We start from the raw sequence: 17,941 nt of genomic DNA, 5'->3' as shown, positions 1-17,941 counted from the left end.
ACTACTGTGCCACATAAAGTCTGTCTGTGCAATCAATAGGCTACTTAGCATTACAGAAGCTCTCACCTCTGTTTGAGATTGGAGGTTTTTTGGTAGCTACAGTGACAATCTGGCTATAGCTCTATGAAAGAAAGATGTGTTTATTGTATTGTAGTTCTTGACAGATCTTGGCTGGGCTGGAACATTACTGTTATGACCAGCAGAATTAACATAATTTGTTTCTTTTTTGTCTGTACCAATTGTCCTAGTGCATTAAATTTAAAATATGGATTAGGTACACGTATGTTCTACGTCAAGACAAAATAATGTGAAATGGAGCTGAGGTTCAGAGAGGCAATAATAATCATCACCATAAATATTGTTTGCAGTATTATCATCTGTGTGTCAGTTCAAAGTGCCACTGGCACTATACCATAGTAAATAAGGCAAGAGTCTTACTCCAAATATGGAACCTAAAGGTTCTTACTTTTTTGGGGAATCTTTGTAATAGGCACTGTGGTGATTTGTGGGGCTTCAACTGTTGCAGCGCTGAACTCTGAACTGCAAGAAGGAATGGGAAAGGCAGATTTGAGCGTATTCCCTTCTATAGATCTTTCCCAGCTTGCCCCAGGTGTAGGAGGCAATCATGATTCCACCTCCTGATAACTTTTTTGCTTCTTCTGGAGGATAATTTTCAAAGTGATTGCTGTTTCTTCCAGGTCTTTTACGATTTTTCCATTGTCAATTGCACTGGACAAATACAAGGATTGGATTTAGTGTTTTCCCTGGTGCACTACATTTTCATAGAAAGACATTTAAGAAATAAGTCCCTGCTCAAACTTTTTTTTCCTGAAAAATCTTAAATCCTTAACGGTATTGTAAATGTTTTCCCTGAAACCCAAACACTCCATTTCAGTTTCCTACCCTTTTCTCACTGAATGTTAAAAGAGGAAAATTTTCAGTAAGTTAGGACTAGTGTTGCATTTCTTCAGGAATATTTGTGGATTTTTTTTTTTACAGGAGTGTATTTTACCTGTTCTATCTCATTAGAAGGAAAACTAACATCAGCACAGCAAAAATAAATGTTTTAGATTGCTACTGCATGTTGCCTTTCAGCACACTTTAATTAAAGTGGCATTTGTTTGTCCTATAATATCACCATTCCCTAATCGATGTACTGAGCAAGCACCATGGTGACAAGATAAGTTGCTTTGTTTTGTTCCATATGTCTGTGTTCCAAATTTTCCATAGTTTTAATTGGTTCCCTGCAGAATAACATTTACAAGCATATGGTATGGAAAATGCTGACTGCATTTGTTATCATATATTTTAGTACATTGGTGGCACTAGATCACTAAGCCTTTAAATGTGATTATAAGGTTATTTAATGCAGTCAATAGTGTGCTTAAAACACAGCAAAAAATCAGCAGTGAGCCAAATGGTATGAAGGAAATATGTTTGAATCCCTTCTTAATGCTTCAGGGATAGATGGGGAAGTTTGATTCAGGAAAGATTTTAGGTAATGTTTATGCTGAAACATACTTTGTCACCTAAGAGTAATTTGGAAAGCTCTGTGGAGGCTGCTTGCCATCACAACAAGAGGAAAGTGCATAGAAACGTGGAATGCAGAAAAGGCAAAATACATGATAACGTCAAAGATTATTAACTTCTGAAGAAATACACTGGCATTAGCTGATGGAAGGCAGGGTCAGCCCTTAAATCTCATGTGTCTGACCTTGGAGACACCAGCACCACATTTTTACACTGATTCTGCTCTGGGAGAAGATGGCCAATCCAAAAGAGAACACAATTGACTGAGAAAACCCCAGTCATCTTGGTGTGTGTGAAGGTCTGAGTTCAACAATATTGACATAGGTGTTGGGCTATGTCTTCTGCATTGTGCTGGAGCGGAGGGTGTGCCATGGCGGAGAACAGCTGAATTGGATTTCATGCTCAAACAAACTGACCAAGATGGTTTCAGACTGCTCCAAGCAGTGCTCAGTGCGTCATTGTATTACTGACCTCTTTGGATTTCATGAGCAGACTGGAAACTCAGACCAAATGATCAGAGAAAGAGGATCACTCCACACATGGAGATTTCTGATGTATGGATTACATCCTTTGTGTATGGATTCAAGACGTACCATATCCCTTCTCTCCCTAGCCTGTACCCAGCCTAACTTACTAACTAAATAACTTCCAATTTTCTACTATTTTAATGTCACCCATGCAAAAAAGAGTATGAGACATTAAAGCAGCACAAGGTCTAAGTTTATTAGTGACTAGACATATGCTGAAAAGCATATGAATGTTAGAAGTAATACAAGAATGTGATTATGCATTTTCTCTTGCTCATGTTCAATACGTATATGGCTCTGATAATAGTATTATGGTGAGGGCAATTCAGGGATCTAAGCAGTATAGACATAACCAATTACTGTATGAGTAAAAAGGCAGTGCCTTCTCAAATGGAGCATATGTTTCTATTCTCATAACATCCCAAATCTGAAAATAGATTGTTTTTGTAAAATCAAGTTTCATCCCGAGTGTTCATTTCTTAGTGCACTGTCATTTCACTAACAAGCACAGTGTTGCAAGATAATTTTTAATCTGTGCTCAGCTTCTGCAGCAAATCAACCTAACATCTATCTCTCACAAAGACACTTGGACTTAAACATGTTACAATAGTAGAATTCCCTATTGGAAAAAGAAGCTGCCAATGACAAAAAAGGGGTATGGGAAAATTCTTTTGGGGAATGGTGTCTGCAATGGGCATAAATGACAGCAGAGGAGTACTTGTTAACTGGTTTCTGATTTTCAGTGTGGAAAAAGAAATAGTGACTAAAATAATGCTAGAGGAAAAAAAAAACCCGAAAACCTCTGCATCTTTTCTGAAGCAATCTTACCAGAGAGTGCCAAAGACATTTTAGAATTATAGTGTGATAAAAACCTGTTGAACAAGAAAGGCAAAATGGTAAGTTACTTTGGCCTCCTGATTATCTCTTCCAGCTATGATTTTCTCTCTCAACTGAAGGTGTGTAATACATTTTAGGATAAGTCACTGTGGTGAGTTGACCCTGGCTGTAGCAGGTGGCAGGTGCCCACCAAAGCTGGTCTCTCACTCCAGGGGAGTGACAAAGCTAAACAGGGGAGAGAAAATATAATGAAAAGCTCATGGGCCGAGATAAGGACAGGGAGAGATCACTCAGCAATTAACTATCACAGGCAAAACAGACTCGACATGAGGAAAATTAATTTCATTTATTACCAATCAACCAGAGTAAGGTAATGAGAAATAAAACCAAATCTCAAAACACCTTCCCCCCACCCCTCCCTTCTTCCCTGGCACAGCTTCACTCCCAGATTCTCTACCTACCCCCGCCAGTGGTGGGGGTTGGGGTCAGTTCATCACACATTGTCTCTGCTATGTCATCCTCCTCAGGGGCAGGACTCCTCACACTCTTCTCCTGCTCCAGCGTGGGGTCCCTCCCACAGGAGACAGTCCTCCACGAACTTCTCCAGCGTGAGTCCTTCCCATGGGCTGCAGTTCTTCACGAACTGCTCCAGCGTGGGTCCTTTCCACAGGCTGCAGTCCTTCAGGCCCAGACTGCTCCAGCGTGGGTCCCCTGCAGGGTCACAAGTCCTGACAGAAAACCTGCTCCAGTGTGGGCTCCTCTCTCCACGGGTCCACAGGTCCTGCCAGGAGCCTGCTCCAGCGCGGGGTTCCCGTGGGGTCACAGCCTCCTTCGGGAACCCACCTGCTCCGGCGTGGGGTCCTCCAAGGGCTGCAGGTGGATATCTGCTCCACCGTGGACCTCCATGGGCTGCAGAAGGACAACCTGCCTCACCACAGTCTTCCCCATGGGCTGCAGGGGAATCTCTGCTCCGGTGCCTGGAGCATCTCCTCCCCTCCTTCTCCACTGACCTGGGGGTCTGCAGGGCTGTTTCTCTTACATGTTCTCACTCCTCTCTTTGGCTGTAATTGCCTAGGGTTTGCAATTAAATAAAAAAGGGAAGGACAGAGTAAAACCTGCTTATTTCTTGTCCATACAAACTCAGAAAATTGCTTCATTATATGATCACTAATGGTATTTCTGTTGGGCTGTTGGCTTACTTCAGGGTATGGTCTCCTGTTCAACTTCATGCATATGACCTAAGGGCTACACTGACTTCAGAAACATCAAGCTCAACTCCAAAAGCTCCTGTACAGCACTGTTTAAGTGCCTCCTATATTCTCAGTTGCAATATTGCTTTCACCATTTTAGAGAAGAATCTAAGCTTCTTAAACACTCTGAGGGCAAATGTTAAGTCTGTGACAGAGGCAGGTAGATGAACTACATTATTTGAGCTGAATTCCCTTGCCTTCACCAAAAGAAATCACCTTTTTTCTCCAATACAGTTTCTCTTTGCTCTCTATAATTCATTAAACTTCTGCAGTGTCTAATGTCGGGGATTATTGGTACCGGTCACCTCTTGACACACCACAGAACTGATACAATTAATATGACAGGGGCATGCTGCTCCTCGGGTAAACGTGATCCCTACTTTTAACTCATTTATTTTTATTATCTCAAGGGACACCCTGATCCTGTAGGAAGCCAAACAATTCCTAAAGGAGATGAATACTATCAAGTCTTGTAAACCGATAGGCATCCCATTGTCACCTTTGCATGTTAAGTGGCAAGTGGGGAAGGAGAGGGAAGAGGAGTCAAGTAACTTGAGCTGAAAATTCAAAGGTATGCTGTGACTGGCTTTAGACACTAAAGATAACCTAGAATAGGAATATAGCTTGTTCTTTTGCAGAGCCAAACTGCTGTATGCTGTATTGCTGATACCCAGGTATTAGGTGAGAGCTCTAATCCTGCATAGGACACATTAATTTGAAAAACAAATGAGTTAATGCAGCATGAAAGGAAGAGGGGAACTTTGATTTTTACTTTAGTAACTTCTATGATAGAGAATCCTATCGACAGGCTGTTGAAGTACTGCTGATTCAAGCTTAAATGATCATTCTGCTGGGAACATTTTCCTTTTTCAGCCATGCAAGAGTATATCCTGTTTCGTCTTGGCAGGAAGAGCAATGTGATATCTTTACTGAGCCTAAGGTCATTTAAACAAGTTTGTCCCCTCCTCACTTTGTTAATCTTGTATCATAAAAACTGAGGTTTCTTTAATTCCATAAGACAAAGCATATTTAATACCTGTCTAACTTAATGGGAGCTTTATCTTGATGTAACAGCAAAATTAGGATCAAAGCATGTGGTGCCAAAGTCATGCTTCCAATATGTGTGTGAATGTGGGCATGTATGTGTACCCTATGTACGACCCATTTTGAAAACCAGATACTATTGCGTATACCGTATACTTGGACCCCATGATCCACTAGAAGTGGCGTCTCAACAGCTGGCCCTAGAGGCAAAAATTTGGAGAAGCAAGAGAATTTGAACATGGAAACCTTATAAAACGTGGTGGAAAATCAATGCCAAACCAATTGATGGAATAAATCTAATTTTAAACGGAGCCAACAAGATTTTGATTGATGTTTTTAATTGTGTGTGCTTCTTTTGATATTTAAATGGCATCTCTGCATTATTTGATTACTCCAACTATTCTTTTTCCAAACAAAATTGCATGTAGAAATCATTTTTCATTTTTATTTTTTGCAATGTGAATAAATGTGAGTGGTAAGTTAGAAGTTATTTCAAGGACAAGTAGAGCAGACTGGCCTGCAGTTATATTCTGTAAAATTAATTAAAAGTGAAAAGAGAGTAGGTGTTTGCAGTTCAGAGGAATTCTTTCTTGAATAGTATGAAGTTTGTCTGCAGAATGCCAAATCGGAGCCTGTTCATAATGCAGAAATATTGAACTGAATTCTCGGCAGCAATAGCTGACCATGCCAATTCTTAATTAGAAATGACTGGAAAAGAGAGCTCCTGTCTTCTGGAAATTCCAGGAACAATGTAGGGATAGAACTTGCTTGCCGGGCTGGCATGCCATATAGTTAACCTGCTTCATTTCCATTATTCATTTTGAAGGATCAGCATGCTTCTATGGAACAGCGTGATTTTGGGAAACGGCATTTTAAGATAAAACTCCCTTTAGCAAACTCTTGACTCTTAAATATGGCTTTTAAAGTATTAACTTCAGAAGACCAGTAATGCTTGTTCAGGAAGGCTATGTTCAACATCCTGTGGGAAGTGCAGTCACTGTCAGAGAGGGGAGTGCAGGACAGACTGGGTAAATTATCTGTATCAGTTAGGCGTCAAGTAAATTCTATATGCATGACAACTAAGGTGCGACAACTTTGTTATACACTAGTCATAGTCTTTTGTCATCAGATCTCATTCAACACAAAATATTAGGTCATATTTTATGCCTATCCAACCATTTCTAACAGTGGCATTGAATTTTTATGATCCTTCCACTCCTGTTTATCTTTTTTGTAAGGCTGTGTCTTCCATATAAAAGCAGATGGTGTGGATTTAGAAAATTGCCCTTTTGCTTCATTGTATTTTATTATGCTAGTGGGATTGATGTTTGCTGTAAAAGCTTTTTTTTAGATCCATAAGTAAAGCAACATTGTACAATAAAGATCTAACAGGTGATGATTAAAATATGGTGCATTTGAAATTTTTCTCTATTAAATTATGTTCCTTAGGGAAGAATCCACTAGGTAACTGTGTGTTTTACAACTATTACAGTAAACTAGGGTATATATTATATAATGTACATGATCAATGTGATACTGCAGGGACAGAGAAATATAATAGTTTTTCTTCTGTCCTCAAAAATAAGAGAAAACAAAGACTTACCAGGGTAAGAGACCTTCTTTTTTTTCCAGGCCAGTATAAAGCTTTCTTGTGAAAAGACTTATGAAATATTAAACTAATTTGAACTTTGCATAAAATATTAAATTAACTTTGCCTTGGCTTAAAGCCATTTCTTTGACAACTGGGAAGGATGATCAACTTAAAAGCCCTCAGGCCGATGGAAGTATAATACTGCCTGATACCATGAGGCAAATGCAGGATGTACTCCAAAATGACTACTCAATAAATAGTACCTCTGGGTTGGAGGTACAATTCCAAAGCTAATGAAAAGGTAAAAAAATCCTCTCTCATGTAAATAAATGACTTGAAATCTCATTTGCAATATTCATTACTATATTGTCCTTGGTCCAGGTAGTTAGGCTTTTTCCCCATGCATCTCCAGGAAAGCTAAGTATGTCTGTGCAGCCATGCTCCCTTGTTAGTGCTTCAGCCACAAGGCTGGAAAAGCTTTCAGCGTTGTATCTGACACTGTATTATTACGTGACTCTGCAGCTTCTTTATTAATATGCTTCTGTTGAGCCATATAGCTGCTTCTTTCAAAGAATTACTATCCTTGACAAGTACTGTCCCATCCCATGCAGCAAAATGTAGTGATTTTGTTGCAGTTGAAGGACAGAAGATCCAGTGAGATTTGAGGGAAAAAGAAAATAGTGGCTCAGAAAGCAAAGCTGTGTGTGGCTGTGCGTGTGCGTGTGCGTGTGTGTGTGTGTGTGTGCTGGTGGGGGTGTATGAAGGTGAGTGAAAAGAACAAAAATTTTTGCCTTAAGACAGTGAGTGTTTTGTAGGGGTTCCTGTTTATACTAGAAAATGTCTTCAGTATTTCTTACCTTGCAAGATCATTTCAGCATCTGCATTAACAGAAGAAAAAAAGAAGAGACAATGTAATTTTTGACAGAGATATTGTAATGTGATGAATCACTGTAGTAAATAAGCCCTAGCCAAGTTTTTTGCAAACCTGATTGCCAGTATATGCAGTATGTCTGAATGAATCAGATGCTTGATGCAAGTAAGAACCAATAAAAGGTTTTTTTGACTGCAGTTGCATAAAGATACAGTTGCCATACTAATGCTTTTATGTGATTGAAGACAAAACTGGGCAGATACGAGAGTTTCTTCACCGTAATTATCAGAGTATCAGAAGAGATCTCTTACTAGATTGCAGAAGTAGCTTAATGTTTATAAATCTCTTTTTTGGGCACGATAAGTGAATGTTGATCTGTGCAGGTCTGATCTGAATTGAGTTATCCTGACTGATGTCATCTGAGAGTGACACATCATTTCTTTAATTCGTTTTATCCCAGGCATCCAGTGTTTATGCATTTGACAACTTCTCTTTAATCTAGCTAAACAAAAACCCATCAGCACTAAGAGAGATCAGTGGTCTCTTATGTAGTTTGAGTTCCAGTTTCATCATCAACTGGTTAAATTTTTTAATTCTTAAAGAAATTGAGGGTTCATGATTCCTCTCAGGTTTACCTGTGGTAGCTGCAGGAGTTAATCACATTTTAGTCCTATGGCAGCTAAGTCTCACAGCATTTATGGATCTAAAGCTTCGTCTTCCCGATTGTGGGCTTCTCTGCTGGGGTCTTCGTTTGGAAAGACCTGGAAGAGGAAGCCTCACATCCATGTGCCTGCTTTTCTCCTAGCTGGCTGATGAGCAAGCAGTAGACTGTGCAAACTAGTTGTATCCGAGATGATGGGAGTGGAAGCAGTCTCAGGCCTATAAGATAATATGCTTGGATGGCTCTGGGAGGACATACTTCAGGGTTGCTTTTATGGCGATATACTTTTTGGAAGGTTATTATTAATAAGTAGTAGTAAGTTACTAAAAAGGCCGTCAGGGAGCTACACATGGGGAGAGGAAATTAATCAATTTGATTAATGATATCAATTTATTTTATTATTAATAATTAGTTTGGTAATACATGATTTGGTATTGGAAGGCACTTCTTCAAAAGTCATGCTTTCACACTTTTAATGAAGAAAATTCTTCAGACTGATGAAACAAGTGTGGACTATCACTTTTCTCTCTTGTCAGTGTGTCTTACATCATCAGAATGTGAAGCACAGACTTTCTTTGATGTTTGTTGTGGCCAATTTTGGCCTTGAAATCTGTGAAACAGGAACTTGAATTACTTGTTAAGACAGCTTACAGGCTGACTTTGTATTTTAACATTAGTAGAATAGCTGTCATTTTTAATTGGAAAAACCCCATTGCCAAAACACTTTGCTAAAAGTCACAAATGAGAGATTAGGGAGTGAAATGGCGTAGTTTTGTTCAAGTGAACAGATTCTTACTCAGGGAGGGGTAGAGTGATTAAAATAACCAATTGTAGTGGAAGAAACAAAAGTATATCCTCTCTGGAGTGACCAGAGAAAGGCAGCATGCAACAGAAACCCCTGAACGCCTTCAGAAACTTGTTTTCCCTTCCCTTTCCTTGCGGAAAGAGTTGGCAGTAGCTAGTAGGTTACCTCGACTGCATGTTTGTCTTGGGCAGAAATACTCTGGAAGAAACCAGCAGTTGTTTGGAGGGACAGTATATTAACAGCCTGACCAAGAAATATACCCTCTCACTGTTAGTCTGCTTACTGTCATATTGAAAACTCAGCTTAATAAGCTCCATCTCAGAGTTCTTGTTAAGCTCTTGAGAAGAGTCTGAGGAGATGGCTTGACCTTCCACAGTCTGTTCTGGTTCATATGTGCTGATGAAATTCTGGTGTGCTGGACTTACAAATGCAGTCCTCAGATGGCTAGTTGACCTGTTTGGATTACAAAGAGATGTTCTCCAGAGCTTTCTTGCTCTGCTGTGTTCTTTTTGTATTCTGCTCTTTTAGAGCTGTGCTTTTTTCATGTCTTCAGAAGTCAGGTGTAGGGTTCAGAAACTTTCAGCCTTGGAATTTTTCAATTTTTGTGTAATTGTTCTGTCTCCATTCCTGAAGAGGTAAGGGGGGTGGGGTGGGGCATGATGGCACATACAAAGGAGTGAAAGATGCTGGGTTGTTTGGGTGGTTTGTTTTTTTTAGAAATGTGAGTTCTTCTTTTTCTTTTAAACAGCTGTTAAGACAACGAGAGTTTTCTGTCTTTGGTAGTTCTCTTCCCACATGATTTTCTACAGATTTTAGAACTGCAATATACCTGTGTAACAAGGCTACAGCTAATGTGAGTTTAACAAAGCTACAGCTAACATTTAAGTTGTAAAAACAAGTGTGCAGATTTTAGTGCTTGAGAGAATGAGTTCCAAAGACAACACAAAAAATTTCTTAATTTTTCAAAAGAAAACACTCATGTACCTGATGACATGAATAGGTCTGACATTCATCACTGAAACCCAGATGACTGTTGAGGATCCTTGCTAGTTCTATATGGGGTGGTGTTTTGTGGAGTATGAGCAACAGGAAGCAAATCGTTTTATAGGTACAGAATATGTAGATATAGAACAGCATCAGATGGCTTGAAATTTTTTGTATTGTTGTTTGCACTGGATTCCTGGAGGTGTGGGTGACTTTGTAGATTTAATAATCAATTTGTCAGTTCATTCAGTTTCTTTCTTTTTCAGGGTTAAGTCATTTGCTATGTAGTTATGATGAACCTAAAGAAAAAGACTTCTATACACTGAATAATACCAAAAAATGATGAGCTTATGAACTTTATTTTCATTCTTTAGAGTAGCAGATCGATCAGAAACGTATGCTGCAGAAGAAAAATATGACAAAAAATATATTGAAAAGAGGAAGATGGAGACAGTTCATTGCTGGTGAAGGCCTACAGCTTAAATGAACATATCTGTTCCAGACACTGTACTGTTCAGAAAGCTGTCTGTCTTTCCCAATACATAGGGAATGGAGGATAGGTGTTCTGTTTTATTACCCAAAGGTATTTTGATGGCTGTGTTCAATATAAGGGAAAGAGAACTAAGTTTCCTCCTTATATCCAGATAGAGGTGAGATTAGACACATAGAAAAAAGGTTAGTTTAAAAAAAATTGCCCATTTGTAGTCACTGAAGATTATATACTAATTATATACTTCTGTTGAAAGATTAAAATTTTATTTGATATCCAGAATCCTAATTCAAAATACCAAAAAGTACATCAGTTTGTGTATGACAACAACAACAAAAGTATTTAATTGCATATGTTTGGTTCTGAAACATCTACCTTAATGTCAGTCAGATGTTTCTCAAATTAAGAAACATACCTCATTAAAAGAAAATAAACTGGAATATTTCCATGCAGCTAGCTTGACATTAATGATTTGCACAAGAGGAAAACATCACCTTGCATTTTGTATGTGCAATTATGAAGAAGGTAGACATTTCCCTGCAATATTTTGCTTTCCCGCAGTTTGTCTGTCTTTACTTTTTCTTGAGTTTGGAAGGCTCCGAATTTTATTAAACGCAGAACAGACTCAGTTCCCATTGCAGGTGAGAACAACTCAAAGCCCTTGGTGCTTCACTGAGTGTGTTCAGCTTCTGAAGAGTCAGGGTGAAAGCCACTTTCTTTGTCTAGTTACTGATTTCAGCTGAGCAAAGAAAAAAGGGAAGGTTAAAATTACAACTTGCTATGTATAGTTTGCTATGTGTATTGCTACACTCTTTGGGACTGCTTTTCTTATTAGACTAGTGAGGTGTTTTCAAAAGCTTTTTCCACATACACATGAAGCTGCTTATCTGTTACTTTGCTGCTAAAGGGACTTCTGTCAGGTTAGATCTTGTTTGGGTTCTAAACCGGGGTCTCTTACGAAATCCAGATTTCTTGGCTTTCTTGGGAGCTATGAATCCAGGGAAACATGTCTGACCCAACAGTAAGTGCATTCCTTCAGCCAGTGGTGAAAAGCACTACAACTGAGGACAGTGCCTGATATTTAACTTGTCTTTTGAAGTGTCTTGGTGATCGGGCTTCGTTTTTTCTCATCCTTGTCACTCATTGCAGTTGTCTTCTAATGTGTTACAGAACAGGAGCAAACGCCTGGAGAAGGTCCATGTTGTTCTTGGGAATAAATCCTGTGATTTGGATTCGCTCATTTCTACTCTGGCCTATGCCTACTTTCTCGACAAGGTAATGGTAAAAATGGACTGAGTGGTCTTAACTCATTTGCTCCAGGTTGTTACAGACACCTTATTGTTAAGTCAATTAAAACATACTGTAAAAACATTATTCTGGACAACGATTTTGTTATAATCAGAGGTGAGATTTTTAAATAGAAACAATGTACGTTTCTTTCTATAGAAAAATTAATGAGCAAGTATTAGGTGGCTTATTCAACAGCAGCAAAAAATCACCCCTGTACATCATTCTTTTTCCTTTCTTCTTGGTTTCCCAGTGATTCTGTGGGAGGCAAACAGAGAAAGAAGAACAAGAAAAAAAGCAATAGATGTTTTTTAAAAAATGAAGTAAAAGGGGGGGAAAATCAAACAGAAAATTCAGACTGTTTCTAATTGCTTGCTCTATTAAAACACCTTCCTAATAAAAAACAGGTCTTATTTTATGCAACTCTGACAAATGCACACCTACCTTACAGGTCAGTCCTCCTGACGTTCTTTGCTTACCCGTGTTGAACATACCAAGAAGAGATTTTAGCTACTTCACAGAGACAAGATTTATATTGGAGGAGCTGAATATCCCGGAGTCATTCCATATCTTCCGAGATGAAATCAATTTGCACCAGCTGAATGCTGAAGGGAAATTGTCTTTAACACTTGTAAACAGCAACATGCTGACAAGGTATTGCATTGTATGTACAACAAGATGGCTTATGCAGGTTTGAGCTGTTTTAAAAATTGTATTTTAAATATTTTCTGCATTAATATTGGTATTGCTGTGTTAACACAGAGGGAAAAAAAAAGTTAAAATATATTTTGTCTCTAATTATGTCCAATAAATGTAACAAACTAAATAGTCATCTTTCCATCACTTTTAATGGAATTCCCTTTTTTAAGGACTTCGCATTTTCAGCAGCTTAGATTAGATAGTTTAAGTTCAGTTTAGTTTAGATAGTCTGGAAGTTTCCTGTGACGAGTAAATAAGAGATCATATTTTTTTCCTGCTTCTTCGTTAGCTTTCACTAAAGGCATTAAGACTCTGACATTGATTTGGAGATGGCCAGCACACTTGCATAAGTGCTGTTAAGTTGGTTGCTAGATTATTGCAGTCCTTACAAACTACAGCATTTTTCTCAAAATGTCCTTGGTGCCAGAGGCTCAGAGTTGCTCTGTGAAAGACCACAGTCCATACACCTGTCCTTAAGAGGGAATATTTACAGGTCCGTAGTGAATCTTTTATAGGGAGCCTCTTTGTAATGGTCTGCCTGTCTTGCCCAGAATGAAGGATGCTGTTTACTTCCAACTGTCTTTAGAACTTCATTTAACGTAAGTAACATCCTGTTGTGCTATGGCCCCATCCTACTCTGAGGGGTTTGTAGGTTAGAATAAAAGCAGGGAAAATCTAAAATGAGAAATATGCATAAATCTCTTCGCTATTGATTCTTTAACTGCAGTCAGCTCAGTACATAATTCACTTTTCCAAAGTAAAAATTATCTATAAGATTTGGTTTTTGTTTATTACTGTCCCTTCCTGTGTTTTTTCCTTCTAAAGAATTATGATTAACGTTTCATATTATTAAATATAGTTTGGCTTTGCTATTTGCTATTATAAGCAGAAACATAAAGTGTCTAAATGCAAAAAAAAAAGATCTTTTGTAAGGTTTCAAAATACCGAATGGGGAAAATCCCAAATCTCCCCTATATAAAGAGTGATAATTTCAGTACATGTAGAAATATTTTTTTTTCAAATTACTAATTTTTAAAGATTTTGATAATGGAAATGTAAACATTTCAGTCTTAGTACTTAGTGATGTATCAAGCAATAAAACCATTGTGAATGCTTCATTAAAAAAATTACAGTTTTAGGACTTCATTGTGACATTCATTGGCTTTATAGCAGACTTCAAATAGCAATAACAATAGTGTTATAGTCCAGAATTAAAAAAAATTTTTTTGCACTGTTTTACTGGGTTGTCTAAGCAGCTAGAAATAAATATATATATAATTTTTAAATTTGCTTGATAGTGAGGATGAAAGTTTGCAGTCGGCTGTTGTCAAAGTCATCAATCCAGATGAGCAATGTGACGGCAGCCTGGAGTTAGAAGCGTCGTCGTCTGCTTTAGTGGTAAAGGAGATTCTTCAAGAGGCACCAGAGTTAATCACTCAGCAACTGGCTTATCTCCTCAGAGGTGAGAGATTACTCTTTATATTAAATACTGAAAGGTTTAATGGAGTGTTTCTGAATCTGCTCATGCAGAAAGAGTGTGATCCATTCTTTGGTTAACAATCCCTTTAAAGACCACAGGAAGCTTCATAAAAGAAGCAGGGAGTAAAGAGTTTGTTAAAGAGTAACATTATATTGAATATTAAAAATGTGCATTTAAAAATAGGCATGAGAGGTCTTTGCTGTATCACTAGACAAGAATATTAAATGGAGCTGTCGACACACCAGCTGGGTAGCTGCAAAAGCTGTGCAGTTCGTCGATTCCAGGGGCACTGTGGACAACAATATGGATTGGAATCTAATATTTACATGTTAAAGCTTCTCCTGATGGTGGTACCTTTTTATAGGATGATGGTGTGATGCAAAACTTTTACTGTTTAAAAACGCTGTAACCAAATCTTCATTGTGCTCTCCTTTTCTTTTGTATTGTATGCCAGATAGAGTACAAAGGATGGGGCTTCAATAGTCAGAAGTATTTTCATTTCTGTCTTCATAGTTCATTGTTTGTATTAGTTTCTTCAGTTTATTTGCTGCAGCAGAACTCTTCAGTTGGAAACAAAACTGGGATTGAAAAGAACTGATTGCTGCTTTTAAGTTATTTACTGAATTTTAATAGTGTTTAATGAATTTTAAAGGTTCTTGGTTTTAATTCATGTGCAACTGTTAAATGCCCTTTTAAGAAATTAATGTGGGCAAGTTTAATGAAGATTATGAAAACGTGCCTACACTTGATTTCAGAAGCTACTGGAGTCTTGGCTTGTCATTGTATTCATCACTGTGATAACTAGTGTAATGCGCATGTTATGAGAAATTACAAAAGGTAATTTTAATTTTTTTATGTTTCCATGGAAGAAGCATTAACAGTAACACAGCATTTAGCTTGCTCTTTTAGTATCTTTCCATGCTAATAAGCTCTAGTAAACCTGCCATGAAATATTTTTGTAAGGTCCAAATTTCTGTTAAGTATCTATCCAGGAATCTAGGCAAATGACCAAGCATAGTAATTGATTTTGGAGGCAGAACCAAAAAGGGCTTTTGGGGATCTCTCAGCATACCTGTTTGGTGGTGGAAAGAGTCAGGAGGCAGTGCTCTGAATCATGAACAAGAACATGTTCAAGTACTATACATGGTTGTAAGCGTCTGCATGTTTTGTCTTTCTGGTCTGTATCCAAATTAAAATAAAGTGCTTTTATTAGAGAAATACTGAAAGTGTTTGCATTAGAGATGGCACTTCCAGTTTGGAGGGAGATTGTAGCTAAATTTTTTTTTTAAATTAGTAACTTCATTTTAATTATTGTGTTTGGTAGCTTATGTTTGAGGAACTGAGTGGATATGCGAGTCCCTGCGTACCTTCTCTTGCATGGTATGAGAAATGATTGACAAAGCCTAAACAATAAAACACAGCTGCACTTGTGACTTGATGCTTTTCTACTTCTCCCCACAATGCAGTTTGTACGTGTAGAAGGGCAAGCAATACAGTGAGTCCTCTTGTGGGTCTCTTAAAATAGAAAAGGTTTTCAGTACTTTAGAACCTTCCATTGCAAATTCAGAAAAGTCAGTGAATCCCGTTACTGGTTTTGGCAAGACTAAAAAAAAACACGTCCTGGATATAAATGTATGTAGATGGCAGAACTACAAGCTGTCTGAAAATAAAAGATCAAATACAACCTACCCAAGTCTAGCTTTTGTGTTTCTCTGTATATATTATGGCCTTCTGTCAAAGTCCTTGCCCATAAAGTATAGCTTTGGAATTCATCTCACCTGTGAACATAGGAAATTAAGGGACCACATATTATGGTCTGGAAGGATGGGTGGCTGCTTCATTCTCACTACCAGTCAGTCCGTGTGTAGAGGCTCACAGGAAGGCCCGTCTGTCTGGTGGCACTCCATGGGCATAGAGCCGATGAGGAGGTCCTACTGGGTTTTTCCCACTTTGTTATGTTACTGCCAATGTAAATCTGTGTATTGTTAGCATGTATAAGTTTTGGGGCAAGTTCAGAACAGAAGGCTGAAGTGGAAGTCAAAGTGCTAAGAATTAGGACTTTATTTTCATGAAACAGCTGAGAGATCCTGACATCTGAGTCTCTGAGCTGGGAACTCATCTTTCATTTTCTGGCTTTCCAGTGAGTATTTTGCTAGAAGACTAGTAATATAATACAAATATCTCATGTTTTAATAATTATCACGTAGTGGCTGTGACAGCTTCATTTGTTGCCTCTTTTTCAAAGTTCTTTTTTCTCACAGTCTGTTAGCAATTTTTTTTTATTTCAATAACAAAGGCAGATGTTTATAACCTGCCATATTTCAATTCTGAACAAACTTCACCTGCTTCTCTGTGTTTAAAAAACAAAGTCAAGAGAAAAGACTTTTCCTGTGAAACTGAACTTTATTGATTTAGGCAGTTTAATATTTAGGGACTTTTTTTTCAGCTGAATGCTTTCCTGGTATCTTTGTCTCCCTGTCAGACATGCTATAAGTTAATTCTACCCTTGGGCTTTGAATAGAGCCTGCTTGGAGAGTCAGTGTTGTACAGCCATATTTGCCCTAAGTTAGAGCTTGTGCTGTCCCTGGATTTGTGCCAGAAGCAAACAATTATAGAACCTGCCAGAGTCTTAGGCCTGTATTATTTTATTTCCCCAGAGATGTTTACAAGGGGACTGTTGCCAAACTCTAGATCCATTAAACTGCTGAATCATTACATTTTATGTTGCAGCCAGCTGGCAAGGATGTGATTCCAGGCACTCACTGTCAGGTACCTTGGGTCAGTGCACTCTCAAAAATGCCTCCTTATGTTTATTTGTATAAGGCCTTGAAGGATGCCACAAGGTGCACAGTGCAACATGTCAATAGAGACAGATTTACAGCAAGAACATCAGCAATTTTTTTTTCATATGAGTCTGCTTTTGCTAGTTATGAGCTGCATAGTTGAGGTCTTTTCATGCCCTTTTGGGGCAGTCTGACTTTCAGTAGAGATTAGTTTGTTATTCTAGCCACCCAGATAAATGTTAAGAAATGCCCTTTTAAGGACTTTGGGAATGATGCCAATTTTTTTTGTTTGTTTTGTTTTGTTCTGTCTTGTACATTGATCAGATGATTCACGTGTTCCCTAATTGGTGCATCCTTAATAGGTATGCCAGAAAGAAAGAAGCATTTTGAACTGCACCAAATACTGCACTTATTTGGACTGGTACTTTTGGTTTTATGTATGGAAACAGTTTTCATGGAGGCAATGCTTACCCCGTGCCCTCCCCCCTCCCCCCCCCAATTACATTTTATTCCAGCTTTGTGGCTTTCCTGTTAATTACAATGAAGACTGCTTGCTTGGGTCCGTTTTACAGTTTTGGTGTGTGGGTTTTTTTGGGGTGGAGAGTGTTGAAGTATGCTTTCTGTGAGGGACTGTTGGTTTTCCCCTTTTCCCTGTCCTTTATTTTTCCAGGTCACGGAACAAAACCTCAACAGGAAAAATGCCTATGTTTTCATTGTACTGTTTCTCCCAGCCATAAACTTGTAATTCAGGAGATGCTTGTGCTGTTCTTAATGTTTTCCCAAAACGACTTCTGCCTTCATTAGATCATGTTTAATATTAATGCACAGCAATTGCTTTTGGCAAAACTAGTGCTCCACTTCTAAACTGCTTTGCAGAAAAGAATAAAATGCACTTTTTTTTTAAGAGTCCTAGCCTATTTTCTAGTGACCTCTCCTTCAGAAAAAAATATCTGTAATGTAGTGTGATGTACACAAGAAATAATATTGAATCTTGTATTACCTATTATATATTTCTTTTTTCTGTGCTTGTCAGCAGACAGAGCAGCCTCCATTACGCTTTCAGAAACCCTGGGGGAGTTGCACCAGCACTCAGTAAAATCTG

General features: G+C 38.3%; 1 protein-coding gene across 1 annotated transcript in view; it reads left to right on the top strand.

Annotated features, from left to right (window-relative positions):
• The first annotated feature begins 11,596 nt into the window (after positions 1 to 11,596).
• The window catches only part of PRUNE2 (prune homolog 2 (Drosophila)), a 109,709-nt gene continuing 103,364 nt past the window's right edge, over positions 11,597 to 17,941 (top strand). Inside the window, exons 1-4 of the mRNA XM_010568734.1 lie at positions 11,597 to 11,611; positions 11,740 to 11,865; positions 12,329 to 12,531; positions 13,875 to 14,038. Of these exons, the coding sequence (XP_010567036.1) occupies positions 11,597 to 11,611; positions 11,740 to 11,865; positions 12,329 to 12,531; positions 13,875 to 14,038 (508 nt within the window). The remainder of the gene's footprint in view (positions 11,612 to 11,739; positions 11,866 to 12,328; positions 12,532 to 13,874; positions 14,039 to 17,941) is intronic.

The sequence above is a fragment of the Haliaeetus leucocephalus genome, unplaced genomic scaffold (assembly GCF_000737465.1).
Source record: "Haliaeetus leucocephalus isolate CR32 unplaced genomic scaffold, Haliaeetus_leucocephalus-4.0 Scaffold251, whole genome shotgun sequence".
NCBI lineage: Eukaryota > Metazoa > Chordata > Aves > Accipitriformes > Accipitridae > Haliaeetus > Haliaeetus leucocephalus.
Note: the sequence above shows the minus strand (reverse complement) of the source record. Positions and strands in the feature narration are given on the sequence as shown.